Raw genomic sequence first — 21,364 nt, forward strand, 5'->3', positions numbered from 1 at the left:
GTCCGGGTGGTCTGTCATTCGCGAGGTGTCAAACACGCCAAGTCAAGTCGCCTGGACCTAGTCCGAGTATCCACCCTGGGTCTGTCAAAGCGACGAAGGGCGAGCGGCACACGGGGCTCGCACGCCGGTGCAGGGCCGCAGGGTCCGCAAGCCCCGTTACCCCATTCATTACCAGCGCTCCCGGCGAGCGGCCGTTAAAGCAGCAGCGTCCTGAGACACCCGCCAGGGCGTCGGGGACGTCTGCACGACGCCTAAGAAGCGGCCGGGCCGCACTGTCACCCGAGCGGTCTCCGCTCCTCGGCGAGCCCCCGCTTCGGCCCGGTCTCCCCCGGAACTGCTCGGCGGCCGAGACTCCGGCGCGCCGCCCTGTGGCGGCGGGACGCGGTCGGGGCCCGGGCGCCGGCGCGCGCAGACGCAGTTGGGTTCCGGCGGCGGTTCGGGCCGGAAGCGGTGGCCCCTGAGGTCACTTCCGGCGGGTGACGGTGCGGACGGGTCAGGAGCGTAGAGGCGGCGGCAAAATGGCGGCGCCTGAGGAGCAGGATCTAACTCAGGAGCAGACCGAGAAGCTGCTGCAGTTTCAGGTAGCAGCGAGTTCTCGGTGCAGCGCAGGCCGCCGCGGGATGGGGAGCGGGGCCCTAGAGGAGCGCCGAGCCATCCTCAGGTTGGGGTTGGGCCCCTTTTCAGAGCGGCAGGCGGCCCCCTCCCCCCCGACGCCAACTGCCCGGCCCCCCGGCCCCGAGCTCTGTCGGTAGCCAGCCTTCCAGCCTCCGCCGGGCCAGCCGCCCCGGGTCCCCGTAGCGGCGCGGGCCCGGCTCGCGCGCGCGCGGCCCCTCCGCGCCCGTCGACTGCTGGTGTGCTGTGCTAGAGACCCCAAGTCCCCATCGCGGAGTTGGCGTCAGCTCGCGGGTCCGGACCGCCCACCACCGCCCCGCGCCTTCCACAGCCGAGGCCGAGGGTCTCTTGGTCTCGGGGTCTTGCGTTGAGGGCCGTAGTAGGGAAGGAAGCGCTACACACAGCCCTGGCCCCTGCCCTAGAGAAGTGGGAGGACGCCACATGAGGAAACAATGCGACGTTAAGTACCATCGATGGCTTCTGACCGGATCTTGTTACCTTCGGCTCTCTCCTGAACTGCTGGCTCTCCTGGAGGGTGGAAACTTGCAGGACTCGGCCTCCTCTTAGTGGATGTTACGTTAACCAAAAAAAAAAAAAAAAAAAAAAAAAAAAAAAAAAAAAAAGGCACTAAGCACTTAACCGAGGTGGAGGGTCAGCATGGAGGAGACCACCGTGGTGGTCACCGTGGCGTTATTAGCCAGTTGCCTTAGTTCTTAAATGCATGACTTCAAAATGTCTGTCCCCTTGAGGGTGCTTTGGAGGTAAACTGGAGTCTATGGATGTTACAAGGTATTGAAAGGACTTTGTAAACAGTCAAAATGTGCCTAAACGGTTGCTGCTATCAACGTTTGACTTCAGATAGAACTACAGTTACTAGAACTCGTTTTCTAATAGGGAACGTGCTAAATACTCATTTTGAGCAGTTCTTAGTGCCAGACACTGCTTGTTAGAATGCCGCCCACTAAATGTGTGAGACTGTCACTAACATTGAGCATGTTACCTCGATTAGTACACAGCCCAATGGCGTTCTACTGTGACAGCCCCTGTCTCATACATGGCTATGGATTGTAAGAAGTAGCACCAGTGGGTGTGGCCCAGGACGGTAATCTCCGAGGACAGGAGGTGGAAGCTGGAGGATTGCGATTTTCTGGCCAGCCTTTTCCAAACAAAAGGAAGCAGCGTGCTTAGGTCACACAGCTAGTCGTTGGTGGTGTCACATAAGCACAGTCTTTGAGCCCTTCGTGGGCTTTTGATGTCTCTGCTGTACAGTCTGTGTGTAAGAGTGTGTATGTAGTTAACAGTGGGCTGTAACTGCTCTGATGTTGATTTTGTGTGTTCGAGTGTGTTGTTAGGCAATGTGTTGGGAGCGTGTAAATGGTAAAGTACTATCATAGGCATAGCTGACATTTTCGTGGAGTTTATAATAGAGAAATTGATGACACCAGATTAGAATTAAAGAGTGAACAGTCAGCCTTTGCTTCTTTGCAGACTACTACTTTCAGGGTTTTATTTACCTTGGCTAGACTACACTTTACAACTCTTAGGGGTAAGCCGTGTGTGAGTGTGAGTATATATGGCGATGTTTGTGTGATAAAGAGCTTGAGGAACTCCTCATCTTCTTCAGTGGACATTGTCAGAAACGGGGTGGCTGGCAAGTTAATATTGTCATAAGATTAATACACCTGTCAAGGTGTATGAAGTTGAATTTATTAAGAAAATGCATTTTGTATTTTTGTGTTCTATAAGCAAGCCTGGATCAGATTTATCTTCTCAGACTGCTCTTAAGTATTGCTTGACATACACAAACGTCAGATGTTATAACCTTAAACTTTTTTAGATGACTGTTAACCTGTTTGGTCAGATAATTTGCACAAATAGTGCTTTGCATATATTTAGAAATCCACATTCATGAGTGTTGTGTTTGTATCCTAATGTTGAAGCCAAGGTACATAACATGAATAATAGGAGCTCCCAGAAAGCCCTCTGGGGTGTATGTCTGTGTGTCTATGTGTGTGTCTCTGTGTCTTTGTCTTTGAGTTTAGACACAAGTAAACCTACTGATGGTGAAGGCGGAAGGAAGGAAGGAAGGATGGTTTAGAAGTTAATATTTGTTACCTACTATGCTTTAAGATGATGCATAACCATCATGCTCAATCCACACAGTTACCTTGTAAAAGTACAAAGGGTGTTGTGCCTTCTATGGTATCTGGTACAGAAACAGATCTGTTGACTTATTTGCTTTAGGTCCTGAAGCTGTTCGTGGAGATCTAGTGGGTCTAGCTGTGGCCTGAAAGTCTGAGCTCTTAGCACAAGACCTTTCGGTTTTGAAGAGGGTTGGAATTTGAGCAGATGGCGGGCAGGAGAATGTTTGAAGCTGGGAAAGTGGGCTTCTCACTTGGAGATGGGAAGGTGTGGACATATCTGTTGTAGGAAGTAGACCGGGAGTGACAAGGTAAACTAGAGCCAGATTTTGGAGACCTGTCAATACTATGCTCAATTCAGTAGGCAGAGACAGTCATGAGAGCTTTTCTTAACTAGGGAGTGACACCACCACCAGGTTTGGGGTTTGCTTCTCCAGGATTATGGGTCATGTGCTTGGAATTTCCATGGGTGTCAGAATAGAACAGGGTGGCACTGCTGACAGCCAGTTTTCTGTGTGGGTCCATGTTTCACAAGGTACAGTTGAACCAGGCATGTTGGTTCACACCTGTAATGGCAGTGCCAGCACTTGAGAGGTTAAGAGGATTGCTAGACTGGGCAGTGGTGGTGCACACCTTTAGTCCCAGCACTGGGGAGGCAGAGTGGATCTCCGAATTCGAGGCCAACCTGGTCTACAGAGGAGTCCCAGGCCAACCTGGTCTACAGAGGAGTCCCAGGACAGTCAGGAATACACAGAGAAACCCTATCTAGAAAAGCCAAAAAGAAAAGAGACGGAGGGAGGGAGGGAGGGAGGGAGGGAGGGAGGGAGGGAGGGAGAGAGAGAGAGAGAGAGAGAGAGAGAGAGAGAGAGAGAGAGAGAGAGAGAGAGAGAATTGGTATAAGTTCAGGCCCGGCCTGGGCTACATACTGAGTTTCAGGTTATCCTACAAGGTGAGGTCTCCAAAAGCCTAAATAAATGAATTAGTGAAAATAAAACATTTCAGGAAATTGAGATTTCTTATGTTTCTTTTTGTGATGTGATTGGGTTAGAATTTTCTAAAGCATGTGCATCATGTTTCTCAGTCCATTTGATATTTTTAAGTTTGTTTTTGTTTTGTCTTATGTGTGTATAATTCTCATGGCTCTGGTTTATTTTAGCTGAGTTTATATTAGCTGAGTGGAATAATGTAGACACTATGTTTTGAGCTATTTCCACTAGAAAATAATAGGTATATAAATTTAAAGACGAGCTGATGTAGATGTGTTTTAAATTACTTTTATTGGAGTCAGTGTCCACAAATTTTCAAATATATAGACTTCTCCAGTGCTTTAGTTTACTGCCTCTGGGCTGGTGTTTTAGCACCAAGGCAGGGATGGCATGCTCAGAAAGAAAGGAGTGATTGTACCATTCCCTAGGAGGAAGTGATCCCCTTCTGCTTGCACAGGAATGTCATTTTGTTTGTTTAATTAGAGAACTCGTTACATTTTATTTATTTAAATGTGTGGGTGTGGGGCCACACATGCCACAATACATGTGGAAATCTAAAGACACTTTGTGAGAGGCGATTGACCCTTCTGCCCTGTGGGTTCCAAGGGTTGACCTCAGGTGTCAGGCTTGTCAGATAGTGCCTTCAGTCACTGAGCCGTCCTGTCAGCTCTCTTTGTTTATGAGAAAGGGGTTCGCTGGGTGGCCTATGTAGGCCAGTCTTACCTTAGCTACTACTTGGGGATAGAGATGACAGGTGGCTACCTCCATACTTGGCTGAAAAAAAAATTTTTTTTGTTTGTTTTGTTTTGTTTTTCAAGACAGGTGTCTCTGTGTAGTTTTGGAGTCTATCCTGGCACTCACTCTGGAGACCAGGCTGGCCTCAAACTCACAGAGATCCGCCTGCCTCTGCTTCCTGAATGCTGGGATTAAAGGTGTGTGCCACCAACGCCGGCAAAAAAACAATTTGTAAGTGGATAACAAGGCATGACTCATATTCTCTTAAGTTATTTAAAAAAGAGCTGGAGAGATGATGGCTCAGTGCTTAAGAGCACTAGCTGTTTTTCCAGAGGCCCCAGGTTCAATTCCCAGCCCTCACATGGCAGCTCACAGCTGTCTGTAACTCCAGTTCCAGGGGATCTGATACCTTTATGCAAATAAAATAAAGTCAAATTATTTTTTTTAAGTTATTTAAAGCCTGGATTGTAGAAGCAAATCTATAAGTAATTTTTTGGAGTTTCCATTTGGGAATTGGAAGTTGTGGTGAGTACATGATAGTTGCCATTCATCCGTTTAAAAAAATCACAGTGATTTATTTGAGTTTTGATTTCTCTCTTCTTCTAATCCTGGCCAAGGAAAGCTACTAGTGAGTTTTACAGTCTTGGGTGAGTTCTCACATTGAGTGTCTCTCTCTCTCTCTCTCTCTCTCTCTCTCTCTCTCTCTCTCTGTGAAATGGGAGTGCTATATTATGTGATGGACATTATCCATTTTCTTTTTCTAAAAGAAATAATCCTGGCTGGGTGTGGTAGTGCACGTCTCCAATCCCAGCTCTTGGAGACAGGCTGGTGGATCTCTGTGAGCTCAAGGCCAGCCTAGTCTACAGAGCGAGTTCTAGGACAATACAGAGAAACCCCGTCTTGAAAAACAACATTTTTGACAGTTTCATACATGTATACAATGTATTTGTTTTGTTTTTGATTTTTGAGACAGGTTCTCTATGTAGCCCTGGCTGTCCTGGTAGTATATAGACCAGGCTGGCCTGAAACTCGGAGGTCCCAGTGCCTCTGCCTCCTGAGTGCTGACATTAAAGGTGTGGCCACCTTGCCCGGCCTGTACAATGTATCTTGAGTATATGCATCCCCAGTTCCTTCCTCAGCAGACATCTCAACACATTCCCTTCCCACCTTGATGTCTTTTTCTTTTTTGAATAACCCACTAAGTTCAGTTATTGCTGCCTGTTGCAATATTGACATAATCTGAGCTTGATTTTTTGCGGACAGTCTTAGCTGACATGAATTCATGAGTGCGAGGGCTGTGTCTTATCCAGAAGATACCACTCTTCAGCTCTTAGCATTGTCTCCACTCCTCCTTTCGGAACCTTGTGGGAGGAAGGGAGCCGATAGGAATGACCTATTTAGAGTTGAGCACTCAGCAGTCACTTATTCTCGGCCCTCTGACAGTTACGGGTCTCTGTATTAACTGCTGCCCTGTTCCACTCCTCTCCCGTTTAATTTATTTTTTGTTAGCTCATAAACTAGTAGTTTCCGTAAGGATTTTTTTTACACATCCTTGGTTTTGTGTAACCTACTTCCACTCCATCCTCACCTCCCCAGTTTTCCTCTTTGTGGACCAGGTCTCACAATACAGTCCAGACGTCTTTGAACTCAAAAGTCTCCTGCCTCTGCTCTCAGTGAGCTGGGATATAGACATACACCACCACATTTGACTTGTTTGCTTGGTTGTTTTGTTTTTGAGACTGGGTCTGACTGTGTAGCCCTGTCTGGCACCAAGCTGGCCTGAAACTTGGAGCTATCTGCCTGCCTCTGCTTCCCAAACTTGACTTATTTTTACTTAAAAAAACAACAGGGGCTGGAGAGATGGCTCAGAGGTTAGGAGCGCCGACTGCTCTTCCAGAGGTCCTGGGTTCAATTCCCAACGACCACATGGTGGCTCACAACCATCCGTTATGGGATCTGGTGCCCTCTTCTGGTGTGCAGATATACATGGAGGCAGAATGTTGTGTACATAATAAGTAAATAAAATCTTTAAAAACAACAACAACAACAAAAACCCCTACCAAGCAATGTTTGGCATATCCTAGGCAATATGTCATCAAATAAAACACTAGGGATTGTTGCATATCTTCATGTACTTTTTCCTTCTATGTGTAGAGATGCTTAATTTAGAAACCCTCTTACCAAGCTGCAGAGATGGCTCAGAGGTTAAGAGCACTGGCTGCTCTTCCAGAGGTCCTGAGCTCAATTCCCAGAAACTACATGGTGGCTCACAACCATATATAATGGGATCTGGTGCCCTCTGCTGACATGCAGACATGCATGCAGATAGAGCACTGTATACATAATAAATAAATCTTAGAAAAGAAAAGAAGTCCTCTTACCCTAATCTTCACCTCACCGAGTATAAGGTAGCCTCTATTTCCTAAGGTTTAGCTTTTATCTATTTAAAAAAAATGATTTTTAGACTTTTACTTTATATGTATGAGTGTTTGCTCACATGCCTGCCTGAATGGTGTATTTTGGACTGGAGCAATAGATAATTGTGGATGCTGTGAATCAGATCCAGGTCCTCTGTGAGAACAAGTGCTCTTAACACCTGAGCCACCTCTCCAGCCCCCCCCCTTTTCCCTGTGTGTGTGTAGGGGTGAGGGAGTGTATTCACTTTTTCTTTTGCATATGTGTGTGGGTGTGCATGTGGAGGTCTGAGACTGATGTTGGGGATCACCATCAGTTGCTCTTCTGCCTTACTCATTGTTGTAGGGTCTCTTAGTGAAACACAGAGCTCAGTGATAAGGCTGGCCTTGCTAGCCGGCTTGCTCTGGGAGTCTTTATCTGTGCTTTTCCTGGCTGGAATTACAAGTGGTCTCTGTATCCACCTGACACTTATGTGGGTTTCTGGGCATCCAAACTCCAGTCCTTACTTGTATGGCAGTGCTTTAACTATGGCACTATCTCCCCAGCTCAAGTATAGTTTTTACAAATATGCTCACTTATTTCTCTTTTAGACACGATTGTTTATGCTGTAATACATATGAAGACCACAGTTTAACTTTCTCTCCCACCTTTGCATGGGTTTCAGGATTGAACATCAGGCTTATGTAGCAGGAACCTTAGCCCACTGAACCAACTCATGGCCTTGCTTAAGTATTTTTGCCCTTAGCATTTCCGTTGTATTTGGGCAGAGGTAGAAGTGAGAATAGGACACAGGCTTGGGCTTTATGCAAGTTCCCTTTCACTGAACTATATATGTAGCCCATTCCTTGAATTGTACTGTTGACAAGAGTCAGTTATGTGTGCTCCTGAACCATGTGGACTGGTGTTACTGGTGTTTGTCATACTATTATTATTATTATTATTATTATTATTATTATTATTATTATTATTTTCTTCCGAAACAGGGTTTCTTTGTGTAGCTTTAGAGAGCCTGTCCTGGAATTCACTCTGTAGACCAGGCTGGCCTCAAACTCACAGAGATCTACCTGCCTCTGCCTCTGTAGTGCTGGGATTCAAGGTATGTGCCACCACCGCCCATCTTTGTCATATAAATTTAATTAAATATTATATGAACAAGTAAAATTCCTACAAAAGTTGTTTTGCTTATATGAACTTAAATGGTTTGGAAAGACTATGGGACAAGTTAACTGGGGGGAAAATTGGTATTCAGTTATTATTGGTATAAGATAGCTAAGTGACTTGAGGAAAGTGGCTGAGACAAGGGATTGTACCCTTGTTGTTTGGCAGAAGTTGAAGATTGCATTCTCCTTAAAATAAATGCAGTGTGCTTTTTTTTCTTTTTTTGGTTTTTCGAGACAGGGTTTCTCTATGTAGCTTTGGAGCCTATCCTGGCACTCGCTTTGTAAACCAGGCTGGTCTCGAACTCATAGAGATCCTCCTGCCTCTGCCTCCCGAGTGCTGGAATTAAAGGTGTGCGCCACCACCACCCGGCTGCAGTATGCTTGCTAGGAAGATCTGAGAATGCCAGTGGTCTTGTTCCTGTCCATCAGCAGATTGCTGTCTGGATGTGCATGCTTGTTAAGATGAAGTACAGTGATGATCCCTTCAGTGGGCGGGCACTCCGCTAACTGACTGGTTACAGTGCCCATTCTCATTGGGCAAGAGGATGCCTTTCTCTTACAGGGTCGTGTGTGTACTGTGAAAGTCAGCAGTATGTGAATGCTTGTTTGTGAAGGCTCGGGATTCGAATTCTGCCTTCTCCAGTTACTAACTTTCAGCTCTGGACAAGTTACCATTTAATTTGTCTCTGTGGCATAGTTTCTTTGTGGACTAATAATATTATCCACCTCATAAAGTTGCTTTAATGTTTAAATGTTAATATACCTGAAGTCTTGGCAAATATTAAATACTCAAATGTTCAGAATTATTTTTAATTAATCAATTTGAGACAAGGTCTGCCCATGTTATAGAGCAACTGGTTGACCTGGAACCAGGCTGGCCTGGACTTAGAGAGAGCCACCTGCCACTACCTCCTGGTGCTACGTGAACCACCATGACATTTATGGGCAGTCGCATTTTCTTTCCCTCCCTTCCTCCCTCCTTTTTTCTGTGTTTTCGTTACCACAAACAACGCTGCAGTGTATGTTCTTGCACATAGAGACGGATCCCGTTCTCAGTGACTCAGCTGTCGTTGTAGGCACTGGACACAGTCAGCACAGTTCCTACCCTGGTGTGGCTCCTATACTAGTGGAAACAGACAGAGAAGTCAGCACATGAAACATGACGAATGTTAGGTGTTTGGCATTATGGAGAAATTTGGGGATTTCTAGAGGAAGGGCTTTCATTTAAGGGAATTTCTCACTTGGGTAAAAGTTTCTAGATTGAAGGGCTTTGTGCTTATTATGTGATGCGAACTGTGATTTAACCCCAGAAGTGAATAGCTGATCTTTCCCCAGAGGTCGGTGGAGGAGTTATGTAGACAGGTGTCCATTAGTGTCTTAGGCGGATTGGTTTAGAGTTCCCACTGATAACCAGTTCTAAAGATGCTCAAGTTAAAATGATGGAAAGTTTGTGTCTAATCGAAACACATCTTTCTATGTACTTGATAATATAATAATAAATGTTACAGAAGTAGTTGAATTGTTTAAGAATTAATGAGCTAAAAATGTTTGCATGTACATGTTTGGTTTACTTTTTCTTTTTGGGGGTCCAGTGTTGGGGGTCAGCCCAGTGCCTCACGTCCCCAGCCCCTCACTGTAGTTGGAATTTTCTTTGGGCTGCCAATCGGCTCCCAAACAGAGACACATGGAGACTTAATTATGAATGCTGGGCCTTAGCTTCAGCTTGTCCACTAGCTCTTACAACTTAGTTTAACCTGTTCTGTTCGTCTATGTTCTGCCTCAGGGCTTTTGACCTCTCTTCATTCTGTGTGTTCTACTTTCCCACTTCCTCCATGTCTGTCTAAATTCCTCCTCTTGCTTAACTCTCCCTGTCCAGAAGTCCCACCTGGTACCCCCCTCCCTGGCTATTGCCTTAGGTAGGCAAGATAAAACAGCAACACATTTTTACATAGTTAAACAAATATTCTGAAACACCTCACCCCTTGAAACAAGGTCTTGCTAGTAGCCCAGGCTGGCTTCTCGCTGACAAACTTGCTGCTTCTGCGTCCAGCTGCTAGATTGCTGGGATTACAGATGCATGCCACTATACCTGGCTACTGAGGGTTTCGATCTAATTGCACCTGTGGGTACAGAATGCAGACTTGGAACACTTAGGCAAATCGTATGACAGCAATAGAGTTGGAGATAGTGTTAGTGTTATGTTTTTTGTTTAAATTAGATATAAAGAAAAAGAAGAAAAGAGGCGGATGAGACATATTGACTAGTTTATTATTAGCTTGGCAGAGCAGAGAGACTAAGAGAGAAGAGAAACAGAGTTAATGGCTGACCGGCATGGCCGGTCACCATAGAGAGGCAGAGAGCAAGCGTAGGTGGGAGAAGAGAGAGCAAAGAAGGAGAGAGAGAGAGAGAGAGAGAGAGAGAGAGGGGGGGGGGCGCAGCAGGGAAGTTGGAACTTTCAAAGGGAAGACTGCACGTGCGCACTGAGGTTCCATGCATGCCCAGAGTCCTCACGCAGGATGGGTGAGGTGGTGGGTGAGGTAATGCGTGGTGATGGCATGTCCCTGTGCGTGCCCTGACTGTTGTCAGGGGTCGGGGTCCGTCTCTTAAAGAGGTAGAGCCGATCAGCATCAAAGCCTGCACCTTTCATTCCCACATCTACTTATTACCTACTCTCTCCGCTTCTTCACTCTGTTTGCTTCTGCTTCTCTTCTCTCTCTCTATGGCGACGGGCCATGGCGGTCAGCCATTGCCCCTGTTCCTCTTCAGTCTCTCTACTCTGCTGGGCCTATAATAAACTAGTCAATATGTCTCATCTTGCACCCTTTTCTTTTTCTTTATATCTAATTTACACAAAAACATAACATTGGCGCCCATCTGCTTCTCTCTTCCTCTTTTTCTACAAAAAACGTAACAGTTAGGGATCTGTGAGCTAAAATTTTAGAGAATTAAGGACAGTGATTTGGAGTAAATAAGAGTTTCTTTTTTCTTTCTTTTTTTTTTGGTTTTTCAAGACAGGGCTTCTCTGTGTAGCTTTGGAGCCTATCCTGGCACTTGCTCTAGAGACCAGCTGGCCTGGAACTCACAGAGATCTGCCTGCTTCTGCCTCTGCCTCCCGAGTGCTGGGATTAAAGGCATGCGCCACCAACACCCAGCAACAGTTTCTTTATGGAAGGGAATTGACTAATGTATTCTGATTACACCTTGAGATTTAAAAGTGTAATATGTTGGTTGAACATTATTGCATTAACTTTGACCAGGGTTCCAAATAAACAAATGAGGTAAGTTCTGCTGTTGATGAGTTGGCTAGGATCGATAGGTAACTTACCCAGCTGTCACTGAGGTTTGACTGGAAGTCTAGCTCTGTGCCTGTACTCTCCTGTCACTGGCACCACGTTTCTGGATCCTATTAATTTGTTTTAAACTGCAAACAAGTAGGGCTGTTAGAAATAGCTGTGTGACAGGTTTGGGTTTTAGTGTTTGGGCGATGTTTTTCCCTCTAATGCTGAGTGTACTAGGGAGGCAGAGACAGAGGATTTCCCGGTTTGAGGTCAGCCTGGTCTACAGAGTGAGTTCCAGGACAGCCAGGCCTGTTACATAGAGAAGTCCTGTCTTGAAAAACAAAACAAAACAAAATCGTTAATGTTTTTAAAAATATTGTATTTCTAAGGCTGAGGCCAGCCTGGTTTCCAAAGGGAGCTCCAGCTCCTGGCCAGCCAAAGTCAACCTGATATGAGGCTCTGTAAGCTTGCAGCATTTTCTTTTTAATCCTTTTAAACGTGTTTTATGTGTATGAATGTTTTGGCTGAATGTTTGTGTGCACCATATGTGTGCCTTGTGCCTGCATGGTTCAGAAGAAGACAGTGAATTCCCTGGAACTGGAGTTCCGGTTTTGAGTCACCATGTGGGTGCTGGGAACTGAACTTCGTCTTCTGCAAGAATGAGCATTTCCCCACACCCCCAGGGTTTCTATTCATAGCCCGGCTGTCCTGGAACTTGTTTTTTAAACCAGGTTGGCCTTGAACTCAGAGATCCACCTGCCTCTGCCTATGCTGAGATTGAAGGCTTGCACCACCACTGTACAGCCAAATTACCATTATTTTCAATAAACATTTATATTGTCTGAATTAAGAATTGGAGGCAACCAGGCATTGGTGGCGCACACCTGGTCTACAAGAGCTAGTTCCAGGACAGCTTCCAAAGCCACAGAGAAACCCTGCCTTGAAAGCAAACAAACAAGCAAAGAATTGGAGGCATTGTTGCTTAAGAGAACCTGGACATTGGAAGTTGTCCTAGCTTTTCACTGTTATCAAGTTTATTTTTGGTTTTTCTAGACTGGGTTTCTCTGTGTAGCCCTGGCTGTCTTAGAATTTGCTGTGTAAATCAGGCTGGCTTTGAACTCACAGAGAATCTACTTGTCTCTTCTTCCCAAGTGCTGGGATTAAAGGCATGCACCACCACTGCATGACTTACTGTTATCAAGTATTATTGGGCTAGCAATGTAACCTTTGGATACTTGGCTTACTCACTGTTAAAATGAGAAAGTACTTATTACCTAATGTAGGTGCTTAGTAAGTGGGAATTGCTGCTGTTTAATCTGGGAGATAAGAATTAAATGTAAACAACACAGATAGCTAAGGGCTTTAGTTACAGCTCAAAGCCTAGTGGTCATCACTTTCTGAATGGACTTTAAATTCTGTTTTTCTCCTGAGTTAGCAAACCTGTCTGGTGGAAAGGAGAAAGCAAAGGTTACTTGTTTTTCTGTTGTTTGTGTGTATGTTTTGTTTGCCAAGTTTTACTCTGGGAATAACTTAAAGTATAAGCCCGAGCAAGCCAATTGGAGCATAGAGCACTTAGATGTCTACAGAATGTGTTATTATAAACATTTGAGATGTGGGAAGTGAAGCACTTAGGAAACCAGGTGAGTATACCCTGGTTTCCCACCAGTTAAATCGTTAGACACCCAGCCTGTTGTGATTTCTTCCTTGAGTTAGACTCTCCTAAGAGCTAGATCAGCAATCATAATAATTTAGTATCTGCTTTCCAAGTGATGAGCATCCCTTCAACTTATGACTAGAACAGGGTTGGGTGGAGGAAAGTAGCTCACACAGCTCTCCTAATATCCCTCTATATAGGACTTGTGACTGATTGGAATTCAGGGATCTTTTAGTGCCCAGCAATAATGTCACCCACCTCGCTCTAATGCTGTCATCAGTTATAATTTTGTGTAAATTACTGTATCTGAATGCAGCTCCTAAATCATAGGGGGGTTCATTCATGGGAGGAGGGAGTAAGACACACTCAGATGGGTTGCCCGAGGGGGTGTGGCAACAATTGCTGATCAGTGGGAGAAGGAGCCTTTGTTTCAGTTGCAACTGTTCCTTCCAGTGTTGTCTCCAGTGACATCAAATGTCAGTGGATCTGAATGTAAGCCAAGGTTACTCTGAGGAGCAAACCAGTTAGGAACTTGCAGTTCACTGACTTCCTATGCAGATCTTTTTAACTCTTGATGGGAATGGCATGATGGTGATATTTTTCTCATGGAATTGTTCAATATAGTGAAGATAGCCAAAATAGTTCTGAAACTGTAGAAATAAGAGTGATGCTTAAGAAATTAGGAAGAAGCCTGCCAGTGGTGACACCAAAGCCAAATAAATACATTGAGTGATTCCTGAGGAAAATACCCAGGGTCACCCTATGGCTCCCATAGGCATTCACGTGAGCGCTGGAACACACACACACACACACACACACACACACACACACACACACACACACACACACACACACACACACACACCCTCCCTCTACCTGTATGTAAGTAGAGAGAATGAGAATGGGGGAAGAAAATAATAACTGTCAGGGTTTCACACACACACACACACACACACACACACACCCTCCCTCTACCTGTATGTAAGTAGAGAGAATGAGAATGGGGGAAGAAAATAATAACTGTCAGGGTTTCATTTTGTTTTTGATTTTTGAGAAAGGGTTTCTCAATGTAGCCCTGGCTGTCCCAGAGCTCACTCTGTAGACTAGGCTGGCTTTGACTTCAGAGACCTACCTCTGCTTTCTGAGCATTAGGATTAAAGGCACGAGCTGCTGCTACTTCAAATGCCACTACCACCACCACCACCACCACCACCACCACCACCACGGGGCCGAGTCATGAATTTTCTTTGTGTGTGTGTGTGTGTGTGTGTGTGTGTGTGTGTGTGTGTGTGTGTGTGATGTTTTGAGACAGGGTTTCTCTGTGGCTTTGGAGCCTGTCCTGGAACTAGCTCTTGTAGACCAGGCTGGTCTCGAACTCAGAGATCCGCTTCCCTCTGCCTCCCAAGTGCTAGGACTAAAGGCGTGCGCCACCACCACCCTGCAGTATTCATTTTCTAATGTATGATAAGGCTATTCCACTGACAAGCAGGGCTGGGGGTGTACTGACCCTGTGTGAGGCCCTGGATTCAACCCCAACACATTAAAAAAGAAAATTGATTTTAAAAACAAAAATGATAGGCTGGGCTAGAAAAATGGTTCAGTGGTTAAGGGCACTTGGCTTCTCCTCCTGAGGACCTGACGTTGGTTCCTAGCACTCATGTAAGGAAGCTCAAAGCCATTTGTCACCCTTCCCAGGGCAATCTTCTGTCCATCACACAGATGACATACATAGATGCACATAAGCACAAAAGAATCTTTTTTTTTTTTTTTTTTTCTTTTTTGAGACAGGATTTCTCTGTGGCTTCAGAGACCGTCCTGGAACTAGCTCTTGTAGACCAGGCTGGTCTCGAACTCAACATAGATCCATTTGCCTCTACCTCCTGAAGAATTTTTTTTTTTAAAGACAGATTTATAATCTGTTGAGTTTTAAACAAATTTACTTCGAAAAGAACTGGAAATCGGGCTGGAGAGATGGCTCAGAGGTTAAGAGTGGGGGCTTCTCTTCCAAAGGTCCTGAGTTCAATTCCCAGCAACCACATGGTGGCTCACAACCACCTGTAATGAGATCTCGTGCCCTCATCTGGCCTGCAGGGATACGTGCAGGCAGAATGCTGTATACATAATAAATAAATCTTAAAAAAAAAAAAAAGAACTGGAAATCTCTGAGGTTAAGTCTAACATTTCTTGTTTCTGTTTTACTTTGGTGATGGTTCATCTTGACTGTCAACTTGATGGGATTTAGAATTACCATGGAAACAGATGTCTGGGTGTACTTGTGAGGGGTTATCTAGATTGGGTTAACTGGGGTAGGAAGACCGCCCCCCGAAAAGTGAGCAGCACCTTTTCATAGTCTGGGGTCCTGGGCTGGATAAAGGAGAGGGGAACGTGAGTGTTCGAGTTCATCCTCTCTGCTTCCTGGTAGTGCATGCCACGACGGACTGCATCGTCTACTGTGAGCCACAATATAGCTTTCCTTCCTTAAGTTGCATGATAGCTAAACACATTTGTTCTGAGACAGCACAGGTGACTTCAAAGCTAAAGGAAAACCCCTCCCCTCCCCTCTGGCATTGGGAAATATGTTGGCACTATATGGGAATAAGGTAGATTTTGACTTGCACTGGAAACCAGCTTTAGACAATGTAAACTGAAATAGTCTTTATGGAAACTTCATACTGTCTTGGGCAGTGTCTATCAAGGCTTTCAAATGTGAAAGGATCATTCCACCCCCAAAGAGGTCCTCGACTCGATGATCATGGTGTTTGTGACCAGATCTCACAGTGTAGCTAAAGTTGCCTGGAATTCACCCAGCAGCCTAGACTGGTCCTGAATTTGCAGTCTTGCAGGGCTGTGCCCAGACAGTGTACTGGTTTTTTGTTTGGTTTGGTTTGGATTTTTTTTTCTCCCCCTGGAGACAGGGTTTCTCTGTGTGTAGCCCAGGCTGGCTTTGAACTCAGTGATCACCTAACTCAGCCTCCTCAGTGTTGGTATTAAAGGTGCTCACTACCATGGCCAGCTGTGCCACCTAGTTTTTATGTGGTTGCATGCTAGGCAGGCACTCTACTAACAACTTCAAATGGTGTAAGTATGTAGCAGAAATATAACAGGATACGTAATAAGAATGATACTGGTATTTTATTGTGGAAGATTACTTACACCAAAGACCCAGGTTAGTCTCTGCACCCTTTTGAGACCTGACCGGAACCCCAAAAAAACGCAGAGCGCTTCTCATCGATCTTTATCCCACACCTTCTATGTATCTGTGACCACACCCAAACAGGCGTGGTCAGCGCTACAGATACATGGGATTTCTCCCTACATATATGTACATCTAATTGTCATTCCCACAGCACTTAGGTTTCTTTGTTGTTGTTTTTTTTTCCTTCGAGACAGGGTTTCACTACGTCACCTTGGCTGTGCTGGAACTCTCTCTGTAGACCAGTCTGGCTTTGAACTCATAGAAATCCATCCGCCTGCTTCTACCTCCCCAGTGCTTCGATAAAGGTGTGCTCCATATGCCCAGTTTAGCATTTAGAGTTAGTGATTCTCAGTAGTAGTTATGCAGTAGAATCTAGTGGAAACTCCCTACCTATACAGAAAAACAACCAGGGGTAGATGGATCTCTATGATTTCAAGGCCGTCATAGCAAGGTCTACATAGTAAGCTTCAAGTCAGAAAGAACTACAAAGACTGCCCCCCCAAAACAAACAAAAAATAAGGGAGCCACTTGGCATTGGTCCTAGGACAGCTGGTTCTACACAGGAAAACCCTGTCTCAAAAAACAAACAAGCAAACAAACAAAAAACAACTAAATAACCAAATAAATAAATAAAGCCTTTTCGTGTGCCGCAGAGAATCTGATTAAGCTGCTGGTTAAACAACCGTCTACCCCTGGTTGTTTTTCTGTATAGGTAGGGAGTGGGAAATCTAGGCATCTAAGTCTTCTTTGCTGTCATCATAGGGTAATCCCAGGTCTTGTTCCCTGTGCTAAAGTAGTCTTCTACCACTGACCCACATGGCCAGCCCTCTCACTTTTTTTTTTTTTTAAAGATTTTATTTATTTACTATGTATACAGTCTATACAGTCTTCTGCCTGCAGGCCAGCAGAGGGCACCAGATCTCATTCAAGGTGGTTGTGAGCCACCATGTGGTTGCTGGGAATTGAACTCAGGACCTCTGGAAAAATGGTCATTTCTCTTAACCACTGAGCCATCTCTCCAGCCCCCAGCCCTTTCACTTTTAAATAACTTCATTTTAGAATACATTTAGATTGTTGAGCGGTGGTGGCGCACACCTTTAGTCCCAGCACTCCGGAGGCAGAGGCAGGTGGACCTCTGAGTTCGAGACCAGTCTGGTCTACAAGAGCTAGTTCCAGGACAGCCTCCAAAGCCCAGAGAAACCCTGTCTGGAAAAACAAAACAAAACAAAATTCCTTTAGATTTACACAAAAATACACTGATAATACATAAAATTTCCATGTTCCCTATGCTCAGGGTTTCCTGTTTGTCTTTTTTGTTTTTTTTTAAGATTTTATTTATTTATTATGTATACAGTCTATACAATCGTCTGCCTGCATGCCAGCAGAGGGCACCAGATCCCATTCAAGGTGGTTGTGAGCCACCATGTGGTTGCTGGGAATTGAACTCAGGACCTTTGGAAGAACGGCCAGTGCACTTAACCGCTGAGCCATCTCTCCAGCCCCCCCCCTTTTTTTGTTTTTGTTTTTGTTTTTTTTTTTTAGACAGGGTTTCTCTGTTGCTTTGGAACCTGTCCTGGAACTGCCTTTGCCTCTTGTGACCAACAATGACCCCTCTTCCTACCCCTCCTGATTGCTAACACATGCTGTGTGGGGAGACGGAACCCAGGACTTTACTCTGCCATCTCAGCCAGCCCCGTAGTAACCTGTGCTTCCCCTTCCTTTCAGGACCTGACGGGCATAGAATCCATGGATCAGTGTCGCCTTGCTTTGGAGCAGCATAACTGGAACATGGAGGTATGGGTTCCTACAGTTCTGCTGGTACAGCCCTTTCCCTGTAGGGCTCTGCTGTTTATTTTGATATCAGAATTATAGCTTCTTTGTGTTTAAAACACATGTGTAGAAGTATAGAAGCTATGAAAGTAAAGAATTGCATTCATGTATTGCCTCTCTCCTTATGTCTTCCTAGCAACAAGTGTTCTCACCACCATGCCCCTGGTATTCATTACATTTGCAACATTAGTTGCTTTGAGGTAGTTCTACTAGAATGTAACTAGAATGGAAACTCCATGAAAACAAAATTCTCATTTTAGTTTTAGCATAAAACTTAGATATTTGGATTCTTTTTTTGGAGCCTTTTTTTTTTTTTTAATTTTTGTTTTGTAGCCACCTTTATGTTTAGATTCTTGATACTGGCTGGGATGTGGAGGCGCACACCTTTAATCCCAGCGCTCGGGAGGCAGAGGCAGGAGGTTGAGGCCAGCCTGATATACAGAGTGAGTTCCAGGACAACCAGGGCTACACAGAGAAACCCTGTCTCAAAAACCAAAAACAAAACAAAAATAAAAAGGTTTAAACACAAAATTCTTCCACTTTTTAGGAAGAAGCACAGTGTGTGTCTTTCCAGACTTTCTTCCTTCTATGACTCTGTTTCACTTTCTGCCATGTAGGTCCTGGGCTCAGACTCGGAAGGTGAAGCCTGACAGCAGGCTCATTTAGCTACTGACTTAGCTAGTGTTTCTGTTGCTTCGATAAAAATACCATGAGCAAAGCAATTTGCCACATTCCAGTCCGTCACCGAGGGAAGTCAGACCAAGAACTCAAGGCAGGAACTGAAGCAGAGGCTGTGAAGGGGAGCTGCTTGGCTTTCTCCCCATAATTTGCTCAGTCTGCTTTCCTATATTATCCAGGACCATCTGCCCAGGGGTGGCCTCTTCCACCCACGTCAATCATGAGTCAAGAAAATGCCCTACAGACTTGCCCATAGGCAAGTATCATGGAGGCATCTTTTCAGTCCAGGTTCCCGCTTCCCAGATGACCCCAGCTTGAACCAAGATGACAAAAAGCTAATTAAGATACCCACTGAGCCAGTCTGCCAGACCTGAAAAGTTATTCTTTTCCCACTGACTGTGATTTAATTGCCTGGAATTAGTCAAACCATAAAGGTTAAGTCCAGTTATCAATTTTAGAGGATACACAGCCCTCCCAAAGACCACTCTTCTTTCTGACACCAACTGTGAATTCAAATGAATTATAAAATGACTGTCCCATTCTCTTGATAATAGTTTTTTTGTTTTGTTTGATTTTTGTTTTTTGTTTGTTTTGGTTCGGTTTTTCCAGACAGGGTTTCTCGTAACAGGATTTCTCTGCAGCTTTGGAGCCTGTCATGGAATTGGCACTGTAGACCAGACTGGCCTCTGACTCACAGAGATCTGCCTGTCTCTGCCTCCCGAGTGCTGGAATTAAAGGCGTGCGCCACAACCAACCAGCCTGATAATAGTGTTTGATAGGATACTGATGGAGGTTAAAACCAGTTAAGAAACATTGTGGAACAGGATTTGAAAACAGGTTTTATTTTGTTCTGTTTTTGAGACAGAATCTCCAGCCAAGGCCAGACTTCACTCCTTATGTAGCCCAGGATGACCCCAAACTTCTGATCCTCCTTTTTCCGCCTCCTGAGTTCTGGGATTATAGCAGTGGTTTCTGCCTCATACATGCAAGCAAACACTCATCAATTGAGCTACATCCCAAGTCCTGAATATTCAGATTTTCAGATTAAGTTGACTCTCCCTTCAAATTCCTTCCACTTTGAAGACTTTCTTACTTTAAAAAAAAAAAAATCTGTTTATTTACCAAAAAAAATTTTTTTTTCAGATTAATTCCAAGCATTAAGTTTCTTCAATTTTGCACATAAAGAATCTAAGGCTTATGTTTTGTTGATACTCATGGGATGGAGACCGAAGAGGAGGGAATTCGGTTGGGGTGGGGGGACTAGGAGGCAGAGGATGGGTAGGAAGCGGTGGCTGGGATTTAAATAAATAGATGAATAAAAACATGGAAAAAAAAGAATCTAAGGTTTGTAAGTTAGTCTCTTTCTGGGCTGTGGAGCTGTATTCAGACTACATTCTCTTTGCCAAAACTGTCTATCAGATACTAACAATCAGTACTGCCCACTGTACGGCCCTGGAGGTGCTGCCATGCTGTGTTCTGTGTGCTGCTTTTCCTGGGATTGTATGGTAAAGCCCATTATTTTGTAGCCATTGTGCAGAACACATGCTAATGGTAGTAATGTGCTTCAAGACAAGTTGCCTGTTGTGAGAATTTTCACTGCCCCATAGCACAGCAGAATAAAGGTCCCTTGGCATGACCATCATGTAATGTTCACCTTATTTTGAGACATTTCCTCTTGGGTGGATGTGAGCATCACTGAAGTTCTGCATTCTGTTTTCTTTCTCAGGCTGCAGTCCAGGACAGACTGAACGAGCAAGAGGGTGTGCCGAGTGTTTTCAATCCACCTCCTTCCCGACCCCTACAGGTTAATACAGCTGATCACAGGATCTACAGCTATGTTGTCTCAAGACCACAGCCAAGGGCAAGTTTTGTAGCTAGAATATTCCCCTTTTTAATGATTTCACCCCATCTGGTTTTGTTATCTTTGTGTGAGAGCCAAAGAAATGTTGACAGTATAAACTTGTTAGCTATGGACCCTTGGAAGATTTAATGGGTTCATCGGTTTCCCTGGATTTGTTAATGAATTACTATAGGAACTATTTTCTGTTCTTTACTGAGAGTGTTTTCTGTACCTTGTTTTGAGCAGCTTGCTTTTGAAATGTCTGCTTTGGGCTATATGGAGCTGCTTCTGAGCATATGTCTGTGCCCACATGCCTACAGGAGTCCATGGAAACCTGAAGGGTCGGCACTGCATCCCTGGGGACTGGAGATGGGCTCTTGTGAGCCACCATGTGGGTGCTGGGAACCAAACCTGGGTCATTTGTAAGAGCAGTAAGTGCTCTTGACCGCCGAGCCATCTCTTCAGCGTGTGTGTGTGTGTGTGTGTGTGTGTGTGTGTGTGTGAGAGAGAGAGAGAGAGAGAGAGAGAGAGAGATTTTGTTTCATTTGGAGACATGATTTTACTCTGTAGCCCAGGCTGGACTGGAAGTCATTATATAGCTTAGGCTGGACAGGAGCTCACTAAATAACCCAGACTGATTTGCTGCTCACTATAGCCCAAGCAGAATTGGAACCCATTTTGTAGATGGGCTGACTCAAACCTTGGACCTTCTTCCTACCTCAGCCTTTTTGTTGTAGAATTGTTACATGAATCTACTATACCTGGCAACTTCCCACCATTAAATTAAAATCTAAGTTCTTTGTGACCACAGTTTACTTGACATCAGCTACTTTTTTTCT

At 44.9% G+C, this 21,364-nt stretch overlaps 1 protein-coding gene across 3 annotated transcripts in view; it reads left to right on the forward strand.

The window, feature by feature from the left end:
- The first annotated feature begins 438 nt into the window (after window positions 1-438).
- Window positions 439-21,364, forward strand: part of Faf2 (Fas associated factor family member 2) — a 39,497-nt gene continuing 18,571 nt past the window's right edge. Inside the window, exons 1-3 of one of the 3 annotated variants that reach the window (XM_035442978.1) lie at window positions 439-581; window positions 17,903-17,971; window positions 20,412-20,546. In XM_035442978.1, coding sequence (XP_035298869.1) covers window positions 519-581; window positions 17,903-17,971; window positions 20,412-20,546 — 267 coding nt within the window. In that variant the 5' untranslated portion in view covers window positions 439-518. The remainder of the gene's footprint in view (window positions 582-17,902; window positions 17,972-20,411; window positions 20,547-21,364) is intronic. The other 2 variants (XM_027409859.2, XM_027409858.2) reach the window with 2 other exon arrangements.

The sequence above is a fragment of the Cricetulus griseus genome, chromosome 3, assembly GCF_003668045.3.
Source record: "Cricetulus griseus strain 17A/GY chromosome 3, alternate assembly CriGri-PICRH-1.0, whole genome shotgun sequence".
NCBI classification, from domain to species: domain Eukaryota; kingdom Metazoa; phylum Chordata; class Mammalia; order Rodentia; family Cricetidae; genus Cricetulus; species Cricetulus griseus.